Here is a 19,814-nt window from a genome sequence, read left to right as displayed (position 1 = left end):
CTTCTCTGTAAAATACAGGACAGTCACTAGCACCTGGGCTGCAGATGCTCTCAACTGTGCATTTCCAAATGCCCCACCTACACAGTTTCACACTCATCACACCTAGGTTAAAAGGTGATATAATTTTCCCCTTGATTGCATGCCCCTAGAAACACATCCGCACCAGCTTATTGATACTATTGGAACACTAGCAGCAGGAAGCAATGCAGATTACGGATTATGTTGAAATGATTGCATGCATGGCTTACGGGGACACGGCAAGAGAGACTATGAGAGTCAGAAACCTTGTGATCACGTGGCGAGACATGCAATCAGCCCTCCCCTCACCTGAGTATACACACACACACACACACACGCGCACACACACACATTCTCATCATACAAATAACACTCAACAACAACCTATGGATAGATCTTATGAAGGCTTTGTTCATGTAACAGCTAGAACCGTTACGGTCAGAATTTTCTTTTTAAGGTATGATAAAGTTATCAAGTTATTAATTGACCATTTAAAAATACACAAGCTGGCAGTAAAAATTTATTATAAATTGTCTGTACGAAAATCTCTTTGCACATCCCTGTGTACTGTATATACATGCATGATTCTATCCGTCCATTTTATGTACTGCTAATCCTGTAAGGGGTCATGGGGAAGGGGAGGCGGGGTGGTTGAGTTCCCTGGTGCCTATCCCAGGGAAATCGGGGCACAATTTGGTGGACACCGTGGATGGGGTGCCAACACATCTCAGGGCACAATCGTACACACGTTCACACACTACGGACTATTTGGAAATGCCACTCGGCATACAATGCATGTCTTTAGACTGGGGGAGGAAACCGGAGTCCCCGGAGGAAACCCCCGAAGCACGGGGAGAGTATGAAAGTTCCGTTCACACAGGGAGGGGGCGGCAGGAATAGAACCCCCAACACCTGGGTGCGAGGCAAATGTGCTTACCACTAAGCCACCATGCCCCCCAGGGTATATGCACTCTATAATAAAAACAAAACAAACAAACAAAAAATATCAAATCCCCTATTTGTTCTTCTTTCTTAGATTTATGAGAATGACTTTTTCATAAAGTTTCCTACATTATCAGTATTTATCACTGAAAGAGAGGAAGGAAGGAAGATCAGCATGCTGAGCCAAAAAAAGACAAATCTAAGTAGTTCAGCAGTGTGCTGTTGTTTAGTTCTGGTCAGAAACGCTATGTTCTTCTGTGCATTTGCTAGTTGTGTGTGTGTGTTAAAATTAGGACGTACTAGGAGTGACCACAGAGGTAGCAATGTAACAGTAGCAGATTACACAGCCGAAGCATTTCGAGTGCAGTCCTGTCCCTTTAGTCTAGAGGTTGTTGTAGTATGATTTAGTGGACATCCAGAGTAATATGGTAGTGAAACTGTGGAATGTTGCAGCCAGAAACAAGCACTGGTGTAAGGAACTTCATTGAGGGAACAAATGAATGGGTACATGGCAATAGACAGAAATGCATTTTAATTGGTATTTTAAAAAAGTCTGTGGTGAAGTAACTGTGCACCATACCAAACCAAGTTCCAGCAAAACTTTAGCTAGTAGAAATCCTCTAAAAATGGACAGGTTTTCATCCATCCATCCATTTTCCATACCATTTGTCCTACACAGGGTCACGAGGAGCCTGGCATCTAACCCATGTGGTGCCAACCCATTGCAGGGCACAATCGCACACACACTCACACACTACGGACAATTTAGAAATGTCAATCAGCCTACAATGCATGTCTTTGGTCTGGGGAAACTGGAGTCCATCGATCCATCCATCTTCTATACCGCTTATCCTTTTCAGGGGAACCTGGAGCCTATCCCAGGGAGCATCGGGCACAAGGCAGGGTACACCCTGGACAGGGTGCCAATCCATCGCAGGGCACAATCACATACACACTCACACACCAATTCATACACTACGGACACTATGGACATACAGCACAGACAGGACATACGGACACTACGGACACTACGGACATACAGCACAGACAGAACATGCAAACTCCACGCACACTGGGTGGTGGTGGGATTCAAGCCCCCAACCCCAGAGCTGCGAGGCAAATGCGCTAACCACTAAGTCAGCGTTCCCCCCTGGACAGGTTTTCTGAAAATGCTAATTATTTCTCAACCATAATACACTTCCCAGCGTTTTCACTCTAACTTGAAACACACTGGTACAGCCTGGATACTCTACAGAGACAGTTCAGCAGAGCAGGTTGCCAAATAATCATTCATTTCATTCAGTCACGCCCTTTTGCCTCATTCATTCATGCTCCATCTTCATTCACGTCTTTGGACATGCTGAGCTTTTTAAACAAACAGACATTTCATCCTGAGGGCAATTCAGCTTCAGGAGCTCGTGCAGCAGGGACCAATTAATCAACGTTCACCCGACACAAACACACGTCGGCGAGAGTTTCAGGACGTAGACCACATCCTGTGCTGGTAAAATGGACTAATAAACCAGGCTCTAATCTTTAATCGTACTGAGTTACGTAAAACAATACTACATACTTATTAATACTCTTTGTATTTAATTTAGTTACAGAACTCTGTTTACTTGCATATCCCTGGGTTAATCTTTTTGTCAACATACTCATAAATTATATTAGTAAACGCCAAACATAGCATACATCATCAGTTCACAGGGCTATTCAGGGATTACAATGTCATTCACCCTGTGATAATCTCTACATGACACCTTTGTGAAAACATAAATATGTCCTTTATATCGAACACCAGAACTTATAGTGCAGAACATTTCTCTACCAAACCTACCCAAGGCTTCATGAGTGCATTTCATTGTTCAGCTATTCTAAATGAAGTTGAAAATAAAAGTTCAGGGATGCGTATTCAAACGGCTACCTGCCAAACACACTTATTTATGCAGACACCTACTTCAACTGCACTGAATCCTACTGGAGTCCCGTGTCTATGCAGCCATCTGTGTGGTCAGGCCGGGTCAGGAGTCCACACTGCAGACTGGAACGGTCATTATGGTCATTTCAGTTTGCAGTGATGCAAATTCAATCACATAATCTACATCTAAATCTCTAGCTTTATATCTTTTATTTATCCATTTCGAAATGAAAGCTTTTTAATAACAAAACGTCCATCCATCCATTTTCCATGCCATACCGCTTATCCTTCACGGGGTCACATGGGAGCCTGGATCTTATCCAGGGGGACTCGGAGCACAACACAGGGGACACTCTGGAATGCTCACCCATCGCAGTGCACAATCACACACTACAGACCATTTGGAAACACCAATCAACACTTGGACTTAAGGAGGAAACCAGAGTACCCAGGAGAAAGCACGCTAACTCCACGCACTGGGTGGAAGCAGGATTCGAACGCCTAACCCCAGAGGTGTGAGGCAAACATGCTAACCAGTAATCCACCATGCCTTCTGTCTCCGAAACATCCCGCAAAACATCCCGCTCTACAACAGTGCATTCTGCATCATTCAATTTCGTAGACAGGCTACACTTTACACCACGTATCTGCTCTATTAGACCCGTTTTGTTCTTTAATCCTGTTTTTTTTCCTTCCGCTTTAACTGAAAACATCATACAGTGTGAACCATCGGTGTGTTTCCCAAGCACAATTCGAGCTTTTTTCAGCCAGGCATCATGATACGCATGCAGAGAGACTAATTCATCATGTCAAGATGACAGGAACAGCAGCCCGTCTATTGTCTAAGGAAGGGCTCATGTACTTCTCTTTCTCTGATCTGAGCGAGCCGCTGTAAAATGAGCTGTATTCAACATCTGCTGATCCCAACGTCCACCACCCACAGAGCATTTCACTCCAGGGCAACAACCGTATAAACAAACACAGCCACAAAAGCACAACACGCTGACACACCCACACGCAGCCAACGCAACGCGCTGGACCTAGATCCTGCACATGTTGCTTGATCGGAGTACATTTATACATGAAATGGGTCAATTGAAAGATTGATTTATTCAGAACAGTAACTATTTAAGCCCCTGCATTACTGACATTTATACTGAAAAGCAACGCTTTGGTCACGCAGCAGTGGGAAATTAGATTTCTTTCTTCAATTCTTATTTCTCGCTTTCGACTGAGTGTTTGCGTTGTAAATGACAAGTGATCGAATCTGTTTCGTTTTTGTTTGCTCCCATATACACACTAGTTGTCATAGTAACGACACAGTCCTGCATATATGTAGGAATGAGTAGCAGATGGCTAGTTAGCTTGCCACCAATATTGAAATTTCACAGTGGATTATGGCTTATATAAGGCCAACCTCAGGTCACAGTTCTGAAGGTATTTAGACAATTTCTACAGATACTTAAATTGTTAAAACAAAGAAAAAACAACAACAACCGCCCAACCTCCCTTCATGCTGGTTTGTGTCCATTTTGTTCTGGAATCAAATCCCTAATATTACACATTACATTCAGTTTGACATTAAATTAATGCATAGAATTTAATTAGACTTATCTTACTTTGGCATTCAGATTAGAGAAACTTGAATAAGCCAAAAAATGTGCTGCCTGTCTGAACATAGCCTAAATCATGTTAAAATCATTTCTGGACTATTTTCTTGCAACATTGTCTTGTACGCATTTGTCTGCTTTTTGTTCAAATATATTGGGTCAATATTTCACACATCTTCTAATTGTAACTTGCTCCGCTTGTCAAAGCCACGACAGACTAAACAAATGTGCATCTGAACTGCCACACAAACACACACACACAGTTTCATGAGAGAGTTTGGTCATTTTGGTCGTGAAACGTGACCAAGTATCAGCTACTTTCACAGAAAGAAGCGGTGTGACTGACATTTCAAACGGTCACGCACAACACATCAGCAAACATGCAAGCCTATCTTGTTTACTGTGTCTGTTTCAGACAAAACTCTCAACCTTTAAAGACATTATCCATTGACTCTATCCATCCATCCATCTTCCAGACCGCTTATCCTACGCAGGCACGATCGCACACACACTATGGACAATTTAGAAATGCCAATCAGCCTATGAAGCGTGTCTTTGGACTGGGGGAGGAAACCGGAGTACCCAGTGGAAACCCCTGAGACCCCGGGAGAACGTGCAAACTCTGCACACACACACGACAGAGGTGGGATCCGACCCTGGAGGTACGAGACAAACGTGCCCACCACTAAGCCACCATGTTCTTCACCAACACTACCAACACCCCCCACATTGACTATATCTTACTCGGAAAAACAGTGTATTGTGTCACGATATTCAAACATTTTTTTCTTATCACACATGGTGCATGCATGTACACATACACGGTCATGTGAAGAGCCAATCAGATTCCAACCTTCAAGATGTGAGTGGAACATCCATCCATCCATCCATCCATCCATCCTCTACACCGCTTTATCCTTTTCAGGGTCACGGGGAACCTGGAGCCTATCCCAGGGAGCATCGGGCACAAGGCGGGGTACACCCTGGAAGGGGTGCCAATGAATCGCAGGGCGACACTCACATACACATTCACACACCCATTCATACACTACGGACACTTTGGACATGCCAATCAGCCTACCATGCATGTCTCTGGACTGGGGGAGGAAACCGGAGTACCCGGAGGAAACCCCCGCAGCACGGGGAGAACATGCAAACTCCGCACACACAGGGCCACGGTGGGAATTGAACCCCCGACCCTGGAGGTGTGAGGTAAACGTGCTAACCGTGAATGGAACATTTAACCCTGAAACCATGCATCGGTCAAACAGGATCTAAATGAGCATGTTATTTTACTGATTGTAAAAATAAATGTTAAATAAGCTCTATTTTACACAGACAGCGTTTTTACAATAGACAGTTTACACAGCACATAAGCGAAACACAACATGACACTGGTGCCATATGGAGGCATTTGATATGCATGAACAGTGAATGACAGTTATCTCAGTGGGTCAACCACGAGGCCACATTCTGCTGAAGTAACCAGAGAAGCACAGGCACTTATGGAACAACTGAACTGACACGCAAACACACTTCTGAAATGTGAGGCAGATCAGTAAGTGGCTGTCTGGTCTTTGAAGGAAAGGCCTTGTGTAATACTTGATTCTGTCTCTGTATTCTGCTTTCTGTGTAGCTCTTAAGGAGTTTCTCTTGCTGTTCCAGTTAACGCCAGTTTCCCAGCAATTTAATGCCATGTTTAACCATACCGCCGAAATTAGTCCCTGCGGCCTGTACTCTGTTTCAGGTCACCCGGCTTTATTGTCTTACTCACTGTCTCTCTATCTCTCTTTCTCTCTTTCTCTCATGCATTTTGACACAATCCTATAACACATACTGACTTGCGAGTCAAAATATCTGTGAGCTCCACTGTGGCACTTTCTCTCACTGTGCTGTACGGAGAAGACCAGCACAGATTAAAAATGGAATAATTCAAATCCTGTACACCGCAAGCATGCGAGCGAGTAAACGGGTTTTAATAATTCACAGATATTATTTGCTCGCGTATACATACAGTATAAGCACTGGGGTGTGGATAAAGGTGTGATCGCATACGCACAGTGAAAAAGGTCAGTTCCTTTCTAACCTGATTAATAATGGAGGGTTGAGCCAGCTGAGAAGCGGCAATGACGACACCCACCCCCTCGTACGATCGCTAGCAAAAGCGCGTCCGCAATTTTTCTCTCACTCTGCTAGAGGATGTATACTAAAAATCATAAAAATAAGCATATTTGACAGCATAGAGTTGTGAGCGCTAATACACGCCAGGGTTTAGTTACAAACGTTCTTGTAGCTGGCAGTCTATTTAAAAAGCGCCAGGAGCTAATTAACAGCTGAAAAAGGCGCAAAGTCTACTGTAAGAAAGCCTATTAGAGAAAAAGGTGCCATCTAGAACTGTAAAGGCTTTCTCGGCTGGCTCCTTTGGAAGAACTCTTAAATGTTGTATGATTCAATGTTATTCTAGTAAAATATATTCAAAGACCCCTTGAGAAACTCTATATGTTTATGTAGTACTTGATTGGTGAACATTTTTTTTAACGTTCATCAATCAAGTAAAGGTTACATCAAACTTTACTTAAAAAAAGGATTACCTGTATAATACATACAGAGACCAGGTATTGGTGTTGTTCAAATCGAAAGATCCTGGTCAAGCTGGTCAACCAGCTTCTTTATTCCTTATGACAAAATTGTTCACTACATGTTTGAGATTTCCTAATTGCCTTCCCTCCGTGTCGATGATGCAGCGTTATCAGCAGGAATACAGAAAACCTTTCCTTTCTACCAGCACTTACCAGCGGGCAAAGACTACAGGTCTACAAGTTCGACCAGCTCAGTCTGTGTTTGGGCAGCTGGTATCTGGCCAGAGCAAGCTGGATGTTTTTGTTTTGGTTTTGTTTTTTTCTTCAGCAGGGTGACACTATACTGATTAATCGTTACTATGGTACATAAAGGAGCTTGTCATCATTACGTCCTTGAACACAGTTCACTGGGACATTACACCTGAATGGAACTTATTGGAGTTGTGCACAGTTGACCGTTTCATCAGTCAGACAAAAAACAGATTAAATCTCCATTGTAGCAGGCAGAGTCGGTCACTGACCTCGTGTGTGTGTATGTGTGTGTGTGCGTCTGTGCGGGCGTGTGTGCGTCTGTGTGCGCGCGCGTGTGAGTGTGTGTATATGCGTGTGCGTGTGTGTGTGTGCGTGTGCACGCGTGTGTGTACGTGTGTGCGCGTGTGTGTGTGCGCGCGCGTGTGTGTGTGCGTGTGTGCGTCTGTACGCGCGTGTGTGTGCATGCGCGCGCCACACTGTCTCTGTCCAGCACCAACAACTCCTGAAGGTTAACGAGGCTAAACCCCGAGCTGCAGAGCCCAGTTCAGAGCGAACAGCACATTTCACAGGCACGTTGCATTAAAGTAACATTTACACACACACCGTATTAAAGCTTCTCGCGAGCAGGACATATTCATTTACGAGCTTTTAGTATAAAACTGTGGTGCGCGCGGGCCGTTATCTTCAAATAGCTATAGTTTACATGCTATCTTTAGCTCGTTATTTATTTGTATGTTGTTGTTTTTTTTCACCAGTTGAACTGTACCTGATTATGTCGTCGTTGTGACCCAGGTAAAATTTCTGCTTGTGTTCCCGTGTGTTGTACACAACTCCTACACCTGCCACGAAGTACACGATCTCCTTGGCGGCCGTGTAGTACAGGTTGTTGCGGCACTGGTGGCCCCGGTAGCCGTAAACCCACTCCAGACGCAGATGGCAGTTTGGAGCTGTTCTGTCAGCCATGTTCGCACTTATTCTCTCTCAGAAGCGGTTTTTCTCCTCCACGACGCTCAGCCCTGCTTCACTCAGAAGCACCTCGTCCGCCTGAACAGAAGACTTCCGACATTTTCTTCACACAAACTCCTCGCGTCTTCTCAACTTTGCTCTGTTTGCATCTTGTTGTTGGTCCACGGCCTTATTTATATTTTATAAATATATATATAGTGTTTAACGAGCCTTAAAAAGCCCGCCTCGTACTTATTCACAGATGAAACTGTACAGCAGACCTTCTCTCTCCTGGCCGCTCGGGCGGCTTTGCTCTTGTGCTTTGCGTAAAATCCTCAGTTGTTTTTTTTTTTTTTTAGCAGATCGCTTCATAAGCTCCGCCCACAACCGCAGCCAGCAGCACTGATGGATGTAGAAGCCAGCCAATCACGTCACGGAATATTTATAGCGTAACCTTGAGTGATAACTGACAGACCAATGGCAGTCAGCAGCGTCATCGGCTAGACGTGGGTTTGTTCACGGGCATAACAATTATCCTGCAGTTGTAATGCTTAATTTGACCTTATTTATTTATTTATTTATTTATTTATTTATTTATTTATTTGTTTATTAATACAACACTTCATGCCACTCACGGGTGTCATTACAGCCACAAATAGGCTATGCAGTTTATAAATGATCAAGCAGCCAGAAAACTTTTTAATATATTGTAAATTTTTGCTGGGGGCTTTATCCTGAAACGCTTAGCAAGCTGGTCAAACTTAGGTTTGTGGTAGGATATTTTAAAAAAATTAAACTACATTTATCTAATTTAACGATAAAACAAATGGCACTGGAAATATCAGAGCGATAATGGCAAATCAAATGGTTTTTAACAGCTGACAACCCTGTTAAATTAAATGTTATTAATAATTAATTTAGTAATGTAAGTAATTAATGCTACCCATCCATTTTCTGTAACGCTTATCCTACACAGGGTCCGAGTCTGGAGCCTATCCCGGGGAACTCGGGGGAACAAGGCAGGGGACACCCTGGACAATTTGGAAATGCCACTGGGCCTATTATGCCATGTCTTTTGACTGGGGAGGAAACCGGAGTACCCGGAGGAAACCCCCGAAACACAGGGAGAACATGCAAGCTCTACGCACACAGGGCGGAGGCAGGATTTGAACCCCCGACCCCAGAGGTGTGAGGCAAGCGTGCAGTTTTTCTCGTGGGAACCACACAGATGTCCCAACAAGGTCAAAACTATCAAATATTCCTATCCTTGTGGGGACATATAAAACATGCTTACATACACACAAACACAGACTGTCATGACTATTAAAAAACACAAAGGAATATACTGTTTGTTTTTAAAATCTTTTATCTAAAAGGAATCACAAAGTGTAGATTTGATTTTTAACTTACAAAACACAATGTTATACATGATGTTCTGTATGGATGTAGGTATGTATGCAGGAGTAGGAGGGTTTGTGCACTGTATACATACATAGTCTATTTTTATATATATATATATATATATATATATATATATATATATATATATATATATATATATATATATATATATATATACATTTCTTAGTAAACATTCAAGTGGATTTCAAGAGAACATGATGAGTAGGAGTATTGTTTTTTTTTCCATGTCAAAGTACAATAAATGTAAGTGCACAATTAAGAGACACAAAGCACAGCAGTGTACAAAGCTGTCATAGTCTCTCCATCTCACAGGGCTAAAGAAGTGGGCCGTTTTCAGAGCATGTGACAACTTTAATCTCACCTCATATCAGCCATGTAAAGTCTATTCCAATTATATATATATATTTATATATATATAACCAAGAATGGCAAAACTGCATTAGTTTCAAGTTCAAACACATCAAGTTCAACATGTTGATTAGATAGGCAGTTAAAGTATTCCACCCAAAAGAAAGTAAATGCAATCCAAAAAAAGAAACTATGAAGATAGATTTGAAATCAGTTTTGTGCAAAGGTGCTTAGCATTTTGGTATACACACTGAATTAAAAAGATTTGACTCTTAACAATGGACCTCTAGAGGTGAAGGAAAGTACTACAAATAACATTTTCCCAAATTGTCAGAGGAAGTACCAAAGCTCTTCAATACAAATTGTCATCTGTAACCCAAACCAGTTCCTGAAGCAATGTCATCATTTTGCCCATGTGCATCTGTACAAACTCCCCTGTTACTGTTTTCAAACTGTCTCATACAAACATTGTTGATTGCTCTAGTATAACAGCATAATAATAATAACCTAAAATGCCCATATTCAATTTCCAAACTGCTAGATTTCCCTTTTAAATGTAATGTTAGATGGTTAAAATAAATTGAATTTGAACAGATCATCAATCTATTGATCAGATCAAAAACATGAAGAATTCCAACAGATTTCAATTCCCTCTTTGCTAAATAAAACCAATATAGCGACATGCACAAAGACATTCACTAATAAACATGTCTACCAAAAACAAAATTAGCTTATGAATCATGTGATCATGTGAATGTACATCAGCTAGAGATGGTGCATTTTACAAAACAAAGTCTTTTAAGACTGTAGTGCTTATATAAGAAATGCCCTTAATTCAGGTAAACCATTTGTACTGGTTGCAATAAAGGCAAGTAACTGTTTCCAAAAAAAACCCGGGTCAAAACGCTACTTACAATCATAAATCCTTTGCATTAGAGCTAACTGATTTACTCTTCAGAAGACAAGCTTCAATTAATTAAGGAAACAATTCTAACTTTTTTTTTTTTAAATAACCAGATCTAATTCATTTGTTTAGATTTGTTAAGATTTGTTAGTCATTTGTTAGTAAAAAAATAAAAAATAAATAAAAAAGGGAAAATTTTAATATAAATTAAATATAATTCTTGATCACCTAAACAGGAATGGTTACAGGATTAGGCATTAATAATTGCCTTCAAGTGAGATTGCTCAAAAAACATACTTTTTCTGTGTTACTTTAAAAAAAAACCTAAACAGCTCCATATCTACAGTCATCAGATTACAACTATCCATTCCTATTAACAAAGAGTGGGACTTAAGGACTTAAAAAAACCCCAAACAACTGCACCAGACCACATCCAAAATATCGGAATGCAAGAACCTCTGGTCAGACACATGCATGCACAAACGCACACAGAATATGCACTTACACTGTTCACGTCTGTTGTTTCATAACACAATCAAAACATTAATGATACTTGTCATTGAAATTCCCAAGGTTGGATCATCACAAAATAAGGAAATGGGTACAGAGAAATGCCAGGTGTCAATGTTCTAGCAAGGCAGGTAAAAAAAAAAACGTTAAGCTGAACACCTAGAGTTGAATTACACAGCCATCAACGGAGCGCAAATGGTGTTACAGACGTTCTTCCATACAGGAAACAATATTTCATCAGATTTGCTGTTCTTAGTTTGGAGGTGAGAAGGGAGACTTGTACAATACCACATCAGAGACCGTTACAATGTAGGATCGACACTTAACATGGAGCATAAAGCTGTTAAAAGTTACAAGATTGCCTTATAGGTACATGTCCACCGGCAAATTAAAACATTTTTATTAAAACCCTCATCCTGCCAAAACCAGTGGTACACACTGAGGATCCCCTCTCCTGCATGAAACTCATCTCTCCTCATTCTCCACAGTGCTTCAAAATAAAACACATTTTAAAACAAATATGAACACTACAGCAAATCTGTTGATCAATACTGAGTTCACTTTACAGTATTGAGTGTTAGACTTGAAAAGAAAAAGAAAAATACACAAAAGTATAAGGACTCCATCACCTCATTATTAACACTACCAACAAATATAGTAAAAGGTTTATTTCTGATTACAGATAGTGCTTTAATATAATCTATTATTGTTATTTATTATTATTTACTCTGTTCTTGTTTTGTTCAGTGGAGGGAAAGAAGGTGGTCACTGGGACGAGGCTTTGGTGGCGATGGTGGCCACGCAGTGCTGTTGGAAGTTGGGGGACACTGCTGAATTGCAGCCCAGTCTCTGGCATGGACTCTTCAGTCCTTCATCCCCCTCCAAGATCCACGCACTGCTGCTGCTGCTGTTGTCGGACTCTTCCCCTAACAGGCTGCAGCACTCCTGGGAGGGGGCGCCGCTCCGCTCCTCTGAGACTAGAGCTGTTAACGCTGCCGAGGGGGGTGAAGCCAGTGGCAGAGGAAGATGGTCAGTGGAAGACTGGCCTTGGAGCACGCTGGTGATGTGGTTGAGGAGGTCAGTGAAGAACTCTGGAACACCCTCATATCCTGTAAAACACATGGAGAGCAGAGTTAGAGAGTAGCCTGTTTAAAACATGCAGCTACCATTTAGCAGAGGTTTTCCTCCCAAGCAATGATAGTCACACAAAGAACATATTGAATAGGGACAGTGTACATACAGTACAGGGCCTTGCATAAGTATCCCCCTTTAACTTTTCATATTTTATAGTGATACAATCTGTGATTGAAATGAACTTAATTGGAATTTTTACAATTTGATATGGAAAATATCTAACATTTAAAGGTGCAAAATATTATTTTCACGTGAGAAAGGTTCACAAACCAAAAAGCAGACATTTGTGGGTCAATACTTGGTAGAACCACTTTTGGGTGCATCAGCTTTGAGAATCTGGCTCCTGATAGTTTCACCCATTCTTCTTAGCAAAATTGCTCAAGCTCAGTCAGATTGCATGGAGAATCTTGCCGCAGATTCTCAATCGGACTGAGGTCTGGTCTAGGCGATTCTAACAATTTCAGGCTCTTGGATTTGAACCACTCCAGTGAAGCTCTGGCAGTACGCTTAGAGTCGTTGTGTTGTTTGGAAGGTGAACCACCTTCCCGGTCTCAAATCTCTTGCAGACTGGGTTTCCTCTAGGCTTGCCCTGTATTTGGCTCCATTCATCTTGCCCTCAACTCTGACCAGTTCATCATCCCCATAATATGATGCTACCACCACAATACTTCACTGTGGTGATGGTGTTCTCCGAGTCGACTTGTGCCAAAGCCAACGTCTAATCAGACCAGAGAGCCTGTACTGTGTTCTGCCGAGAATAAAATCAAACTTTTTGGCAATGAAAACAACCGGGGGATAAAGGGACCGCATACAGGCAAACGCCTATAAAATATGCTGTTGGTTCATTAATGCCGCAGGGTTGTCTTGCAGGTAATGGGGTCAGGGACTCTTGTAAAGCATGATGGTGGAATGATGGTATCATGAATTTCATTAGTTACAAGGATATTTTCATTCAAAACTTTGTTACCTCTGCCAAGAGGTTAGAACCTGGTCATAAATGGACCACTGAAGTAGACTCAATCAGAGTAAATAAAATGTACTGCGTCCTCTAGATTTAAAATGCACTGAAAATCTATATTCTAAATGAAAGTTCACATTTGTAAACCAAAGATTACATATGGAGCTTGAAATGCTGTCCATGTATGGATGATTGGTCCAAGATCCCACCTTGTCCACCAAGATAAAGGCAAACAAAACATATAAAGCGTCAGTATAACATCAGTCTTGAAGTGAGGACAGCCAGTACAATCAGACCCATACACCGTGAACATATGAGTAACATTTCAAATCGTGTTGTGGTGGTGATCTGATCTACACTAAGCAAACTCACACAAAGAATAGGATTTCATTCACTTGACTACTACTGTGGCTCTGCTTGACAGGCTGCTACTAAAAACCAGGGCTAGCATTTGTACAAATGCGTAACCAGTGTCTTGCAAACTGATGAAAAATCTGTACGTGGTGTATTGCAACAGAGATAACATGTGCAATACACCACATACAGCTGATGTCCTGAAACACTCACCAGGGAAAGCATTGATGTCAATGACCGCATGTTGGCCTGTCTGGTTGTTGATGATAACGTCGATGCCAAAGAGAGACACTCTCAAAGCCTGTCGCAGAGATCTGGACAGCTCCCTAATAACATCATCGTTGGGTGGCTGGGACACACCCTCTACATTATCTCGCTACAGAGATGGGAACAGGAAGAGAAACATTTTAAATATGCTGAAACTTTGCTAGCGATTACATTCATAAAAATAAAAACATGTCCACTAAATTAGTAACAGAGTTAAAATTCATCTCATTTCAGTGAGACTTACAGATGTAAGGTCTGAGGATGACTCTGGTTTGGACACGTTATGGCTGTTGAAGAAAATAGCTTTGCGGTCTGAAAAATGGCAAACAGATGAATTAACATACTTCCCGAAATGCATCTTTCCCAGAAAGTGTCTGATGTACTGTCTGTGGACGTGTAAGTGTGTGGACAGGCCACTAGGTTGCAGCAGAGGCCAGTAGCAGAGTAGAGCAGGCTCTGATGAACCTGACCCATAGCCAGACAGGAGGAGACAGAGAGGAATGTGGATCTGCATGGAGGACAGTGAATTCCAAATGTTTGCATACAGCTAACAGGGCTCTTCAAATGCAGCTGCAACTACTTTGCATGAACAGTACTGCATGCAAATGGAGCAGCAGTGAAAACGATGACCCAGGCAGATTGCATGGTGAGTGAGGAAAAATGAAGGCATGATGATCAAGCAGAACATTTACCAAATAAAAAATGTCCACTAGTCTACAAGTTTTAGGTTGCAGCATAGGGCCAGACCAGCTTGTTGTACGTAGGAACAAACTCTGAACATTAGCATCAGCATTAACTTAACACTGCAGACTGGATGTCTAATAAAAAGCCACCCATTAATATAATATAGGAACATAAGCAGTGCTCACCAGCAGGGCCAGATGGAAAGTTCTTCAAGGAGGGTCTTTCCACCACGGTGTAGGACTCGCCCACCACAAACACCTTATAGAGCATAGCATTATGGTTGATGAAGCTTTGAATCACACACGGGGGCTTCACATCCTTCAGATCCTCCGCACTAAAGATAATGGCCATCTTCAGAGACACAGGGAAAACGGTGTATGAAGTACAGCGCCGCGGGAGAGCTCCTAATTGTGCACATATTGAGTAGGCTAAAAGTGTTCCACAATCAAAAGTCATACTGAAGTGTTATGTCTGCCTTGTTGTTACCAAAAATAACAGTATTACTTTATAAAATGCTATTAATTGGTACTGACTCAGAACCAAGCTGAGAACAATGGGGGATTGTGTGTGTTCAGTCTGTAAATATTTGATAACCTGTAGTTAGCGTCCACAGATTAGAGAGGTTAAGTGGAAAAAGATGGCGTCTCACCTCATGGGAGTTGGTTCCGTGTGCTACTCGTGTTTTGCAAACTGAGGGATAAAATAAAGAAAGAAAGAGAGAAAGAAAGAAAGAAAGACAGCATGTACAATGTAATAATTCATATGAATATTACGAATGCTAAACGCTCTGGCTTTGTGGATGTTGACAGCACGCAACAGATGTCAAGCGATTCTGTCTTGCTGAAACATGATGACTAAATCTGATCATGTTTTACATCTCAGCAGCTTGCTTTATATTAAGTAAAACAAGCTGCCACTTCCTGTGTTCTTTTTATTTGTATTTCCACAGGAAGAGGAGGGACTTACTGAAGGGGAATGTAAGACCATGTTGTCTGATCTGTTCCAGTGTGTCTGGACCACACTCACTGTTCAGCACCATGAACGGAGGAGAGCAGATCCTCTCGTCTGTAGAGAGAAAGAAAAATAAGTGAAGATTTCAAAAATAAATAAATAAACAAACAGTATATCTAGCTGAACTGATGATTTCAATTCTGCATTACACCAAACATGAGGAAAAATAATATGCTCTGTTCTGCTTCAGCAGGAAATTTGTGTTTTGGCAGGAACGGATGTTCCCCTGAATCACCCTCATCAAACAACTATAAATTGCCTTTTCTGAAAGCTCTTCAGTCATCGGTTCAGTCTCTTCCCTGTTTACTCTGGTGGCAGAGAAACAATGACCACACAGCACCGAGCCCTGACTCCCTCTGCATAATACAGGAGCCAGCCAATAGGCCGAGTGCAAGATGAGCCACGAGTTCAAGGCTTTGTTTGAAAATACTGTACTCTCACTGTTCGGCATCTTGCTAGCAAACATTGTTGTGGGAATGAAAGGAAAGAATCAATATCTGTGAATGTGTAGCAGTTTTTGCTCAACACAGCAGTTTCACTGAGGAAAAATAATACGGCAGCCCAAGGATAACATGCATTACTATTAATTTACTGACTAGTTATGGGATACGCTCAGAAACTTTCAACATGTCTGTATTTAAAATGTCAGGATTTGATAAAGCTGATGGATGTAAGATTAATCAGACATCTCCGGGGCTAAATGGTATTAAGCAAGACGACTAACTGTAGCCAGCTGGCTGAAATACAGTACAATATTATCACGCCTTTTTGGGTCAGATCAGTGGCTCAGATACACACAGAGGCAAACCTAGACTATGTGGAGGCCCCAGGCAAAATAAATGTGTGGGGCCGTTCTGACAGATTTATACTGTTATGATGTCTTTATGTTACCCAGAGATTTTGTTGTGACCCTTTACTTCCGTGGAGAAGGACATTTCTTTATTCTAAACAATTGTAAGAATGTATAAAAACGAACAAAGGAAGGAGCTATCCTACAATTGCTGAACACGGGACTCAAAACTGTGTCCCTTCCCCCCGTAACAGGCCCCCCTCTGGCTCCTCTGAATAAAATACGTAGACCTGATTGGTCAAGCCCACACCATCACATCATTAAAGGAAAGCATAAAATGTTGCATACGCATATATAAATATAAACAGATATACAGATATACAGATATAATAAAATGTATAAATATATAAATAAAACTGAAATAGGACAGCTAGATGTGAGTTTGTTTATCTTTAATTCATTCTGGATTATCTCTGTCACTTACAACTGTCCTGTTTCCTCTTTTCCTCCTTCTCGTTTTCCTTTGAGCTTGTGGCTAAAGCTGGGGCATAATGATGTTTGACATATCTGAGCTGGCGTATGATCTATGTGTACACAATTCCCACCAGTTCCATGCTAACACACCTAGGGTTACCAAGGGGCGCACCACTGACTGTGAATTACGATCATTGTCATGGTACTCAAGAACGTCATATTCCTTTTGTCTACTGACTCAATAATCTTATTTTCTCCTCCATTTTTAACAAAATGATTGCATACTGTAGCTTTAAGTTAATCCCTTATTAACACTATGACTTGGCCCTATTGTGGTGCAGTGTGTGCCAGCCGATGTTACTGGCTACTCGCTTGCCATCCAACAGCAGGGCTTGTGTTATTATCACTGCTTGATAAGGACATTCAGGAGGTGCTGATACTACAGAATCATGACTACAGCAGTCCGATAAGATCACCATGCACGCTAATGGGCCTTTATAGGATTAAGGGCTTTATAATGCACAGTACAGGCTTTATAAAAGCTATAGTCACTACGAAAAAAACAAAAATGTACAATATGTTAAAAGATGTTTTATAAAATAAATAATGTCTTACTCTTGTCTTAGTACTATTAATACATCGTTGCTTTGGAGTTGAATGGCTACAAGGAAGTGAAACCCATATAAATGTGTCCTTATCGGCTAAATTTCTTGTAAGTAGACATTTATCTAAATCCTCATTTGCTTGTGACATGCTTGCTTGTATTTTGTATGTAACCACGCAACACACTGCTCTCATGGCGTCGGTAGTTAGACACTAGTTGGATTACACTGTACTCACTTTTTCCATTACACTCAATGTGCAGTATTAAGAAATGCTCTTTAATTAAAAAGATGGTTAGAGTGTTAAACCTGGCATTACACAGGACAACTTGAGCTAGCACTTCACTTCCTGTTTGGCTGAGCCAGTTGCTGTGCTGTTGAATGACTATATCATTGTCCCCCAAGAAATTCTGTAGGATCGAAAGTGAAAAAAAATAATAATTGTGGGTTTCTTATCAGAGCACACACATGTATCCACCAACAGAGACTGAACTTTTGTCCTCCTGCTACTCCTGAGGAAGCTTACATAAGACGTTTCATGCTAGCTAGGCACAGATAACATCCTATTCTGATAAACACTGACAAGCTAGACGTTTCGCAGTGTGACCATGCACTAAAGAGTTTTTTTACTCTAAAAAGAGAGATTTTTTTTAAATAGGTTTTTTTCCCTAGTTCTCATAGGGTTTGTAGAAGCAGCATACCCTGCATATGTGACTTTTTGATTAAAGTTACTCAATGATTTATATCATTCAATAAAAGTACCCATGAAATCAAAATTGAGGTTTTTTGAAGGCTTAGTATCAATATGTTAGCCTTAAGGTTATCTATAAGTTAGTGTGCTCCAAAATTTAGTCTCTCCAACACCACCAATATGGATCAACAATTTTGATGCCATCATTCTGCATCTCATTAGATTTTCTGTCCAATCAAATCCTCTCCAGAATCTGAATTGTCCCGCCCCCAAAAACATAAAAATCACCTTGCCAAAGTAGCCGTTGTTGAGCGAGAGAAATATCAGCAAGCATGGGTCATAAATGTGTCTTTGGCTGTTTGAACACATGCGGTTTATTCAGTTTTCCAACTGTAAGTTGGTTAAGAAGGAAATGGCTTGAATTCACTCACTTTGAAGAAGGAGGTACTTGTGCCAGCTCATGACTTTGTGACAGTCAGCACCATGGAAATATGCCTATCAAGTATGGCCTTGCCTGGGCCGTGAGATAAGCTAAATGCTATTGGCTATTTAAAAATGGGGAGAAACCACATGATATGTCCCGCCCCGACTTCCTGTTTCAATGGAAATTACATCAACACATCGAATAACGCTGCACATTTCAAGGCACTTCAGAGGGGATTAATATAATTTAATATCCCACTTGCCAAAAATGTTATTATAAGTATTTGAATCATGGCAAAATCTAGTCATATATAGCCCCATTACAAGCTTTGCAAATTTGAAGGAAAAAAAAAACAAGATCTGGAAAACTGATGTGGTAAGGTCTACAAGTTCTATACCATGTCAGGATCAGGACTAAAATTGGGAGGATTTAATATCAATCTCCAGCGCCGTCTAAACACTCACACAGCTCAGGAGACCTGTAAGAGCCGGCTGAGATGTTTACATGAGGAATGTTTACCGGATGGTTGAGAAGGCGAGCTGATGTCTGGAGTTCTGCCCTGTTTCTGCTTAAACAGCGGAACGGAAGGCCCAGAAACTGACTAATGGCATGGAGCGGACCTAAACTTTGTGTTTCACTTCCCAATGGATGTCTTAAAATACTCCCACACTTTCCATTCCTTGACTGGTCAACACACTCCCAGTTTCCAGAAATGCACTATATAGTACATGGACAATTATAACTAGAACTTGATTGTAAAATGCTGAATAACTGAATTATGACACTGTCTCAACAGACCAGATCACAATCTCAGGGATTTCTATGGCAACAAAATAAGGCCAGATGCACCGAGGCTCTAATCTTGTCTCAGCTGGTCTTGTGCCTAAATCGTCCAGCCTGCTGAAAGCTTCCTGTGTGATAACATTGCTTAGAAACAGGAGTTTGTTTGACAGTGTATTCTGATTTAATTCTTCTCA

General features: G+C 41.3%; 2 protein-coding genes across 4 annotated transcripts in view; both read right to left on the bottom strand.

The window, feature by feature from the left end:
* eml5 (EMAP like 5) overlaps positions 1 to 8,408 on the bottom strand; it is a 58,283-nt gene extending 49,875 nt beyond the window's left edge. For both annotated transcript variants that reach the window (XM_053632355.1, XM_053632354.1), the window contains exon 1: positions 8,086 to 8,408. In XM_053632355.1, coding sequence (XP_053488330.1) covers positions 8,086 to 8,282 — 197 coding nt within the window. In that variant the 5' untranslated portion in view covers positions 8,283 to 8,408. The remainder of the gene's footprint in view (positions 1 to 8,085) is intronic.
* Positions 8,409 to 9,832: 1,424 nt separating this feature from the next.
* Positions 9,833 to 19,814, bottom strand: part of itpk1b (inositol-tetrakisphosphate 1-kinase b) — a 39,912-nt gene continuing 29,930 nt past the window's right edge. For both annotated transcript variants that reach the window (XM_053632549.1, XM_053632550.1), the window contains exons 6-11: positions 15,812 to 15,910; positions 15,495 to 15,535; positions 15,031 to 15,196; positions 14,406 to 14,473; positions 14,108 to 14,270; positions 9,833 to 12,557 (exon numbers count right to left, since the gene is read on the bottom strand). In XM_053632549.1, coding sequence (XP_053488524.1) covers positions 12,214 to 12,557; positions 14,108 to 14,270; positions 14,406 to 14,473; positions 15,031 to 15,196; positions 15,495 to 15,535; positions 15,812 to 15,910 — 881 coding nt within the window. In that variant the 3' untranslated portion in view covers positions 9,833 to 12,213. The remainder of the gene's footprint in view (positions 12,558 to 14,107; positions 14,271 to 14,405; positions 14,474 to 15,030; positions 15,197 to 15,494; positions 15,536 to 15,811; positions 15,911 to 19,814) is intronic.

This window comes from Ictalurus furcatus, chromosome 9 (genome assembly GCF_023375685.1).
Source record: "Ictalurus furcatus strain D&B chromosome 9, Billie_1.0, whole genome shotgun sequence".
NCBI lineage: Eukaryota > Metazoa > Chordata > Actinopteri > Siluriformes > Ictaluridae > Ictalurus > Ictalurus furcatus.
The sequence above is the reverse complement of the archived record's forward strand: the minus strand, read 5'-3'. Positions and strand labels throughout refer to the sequence as shown.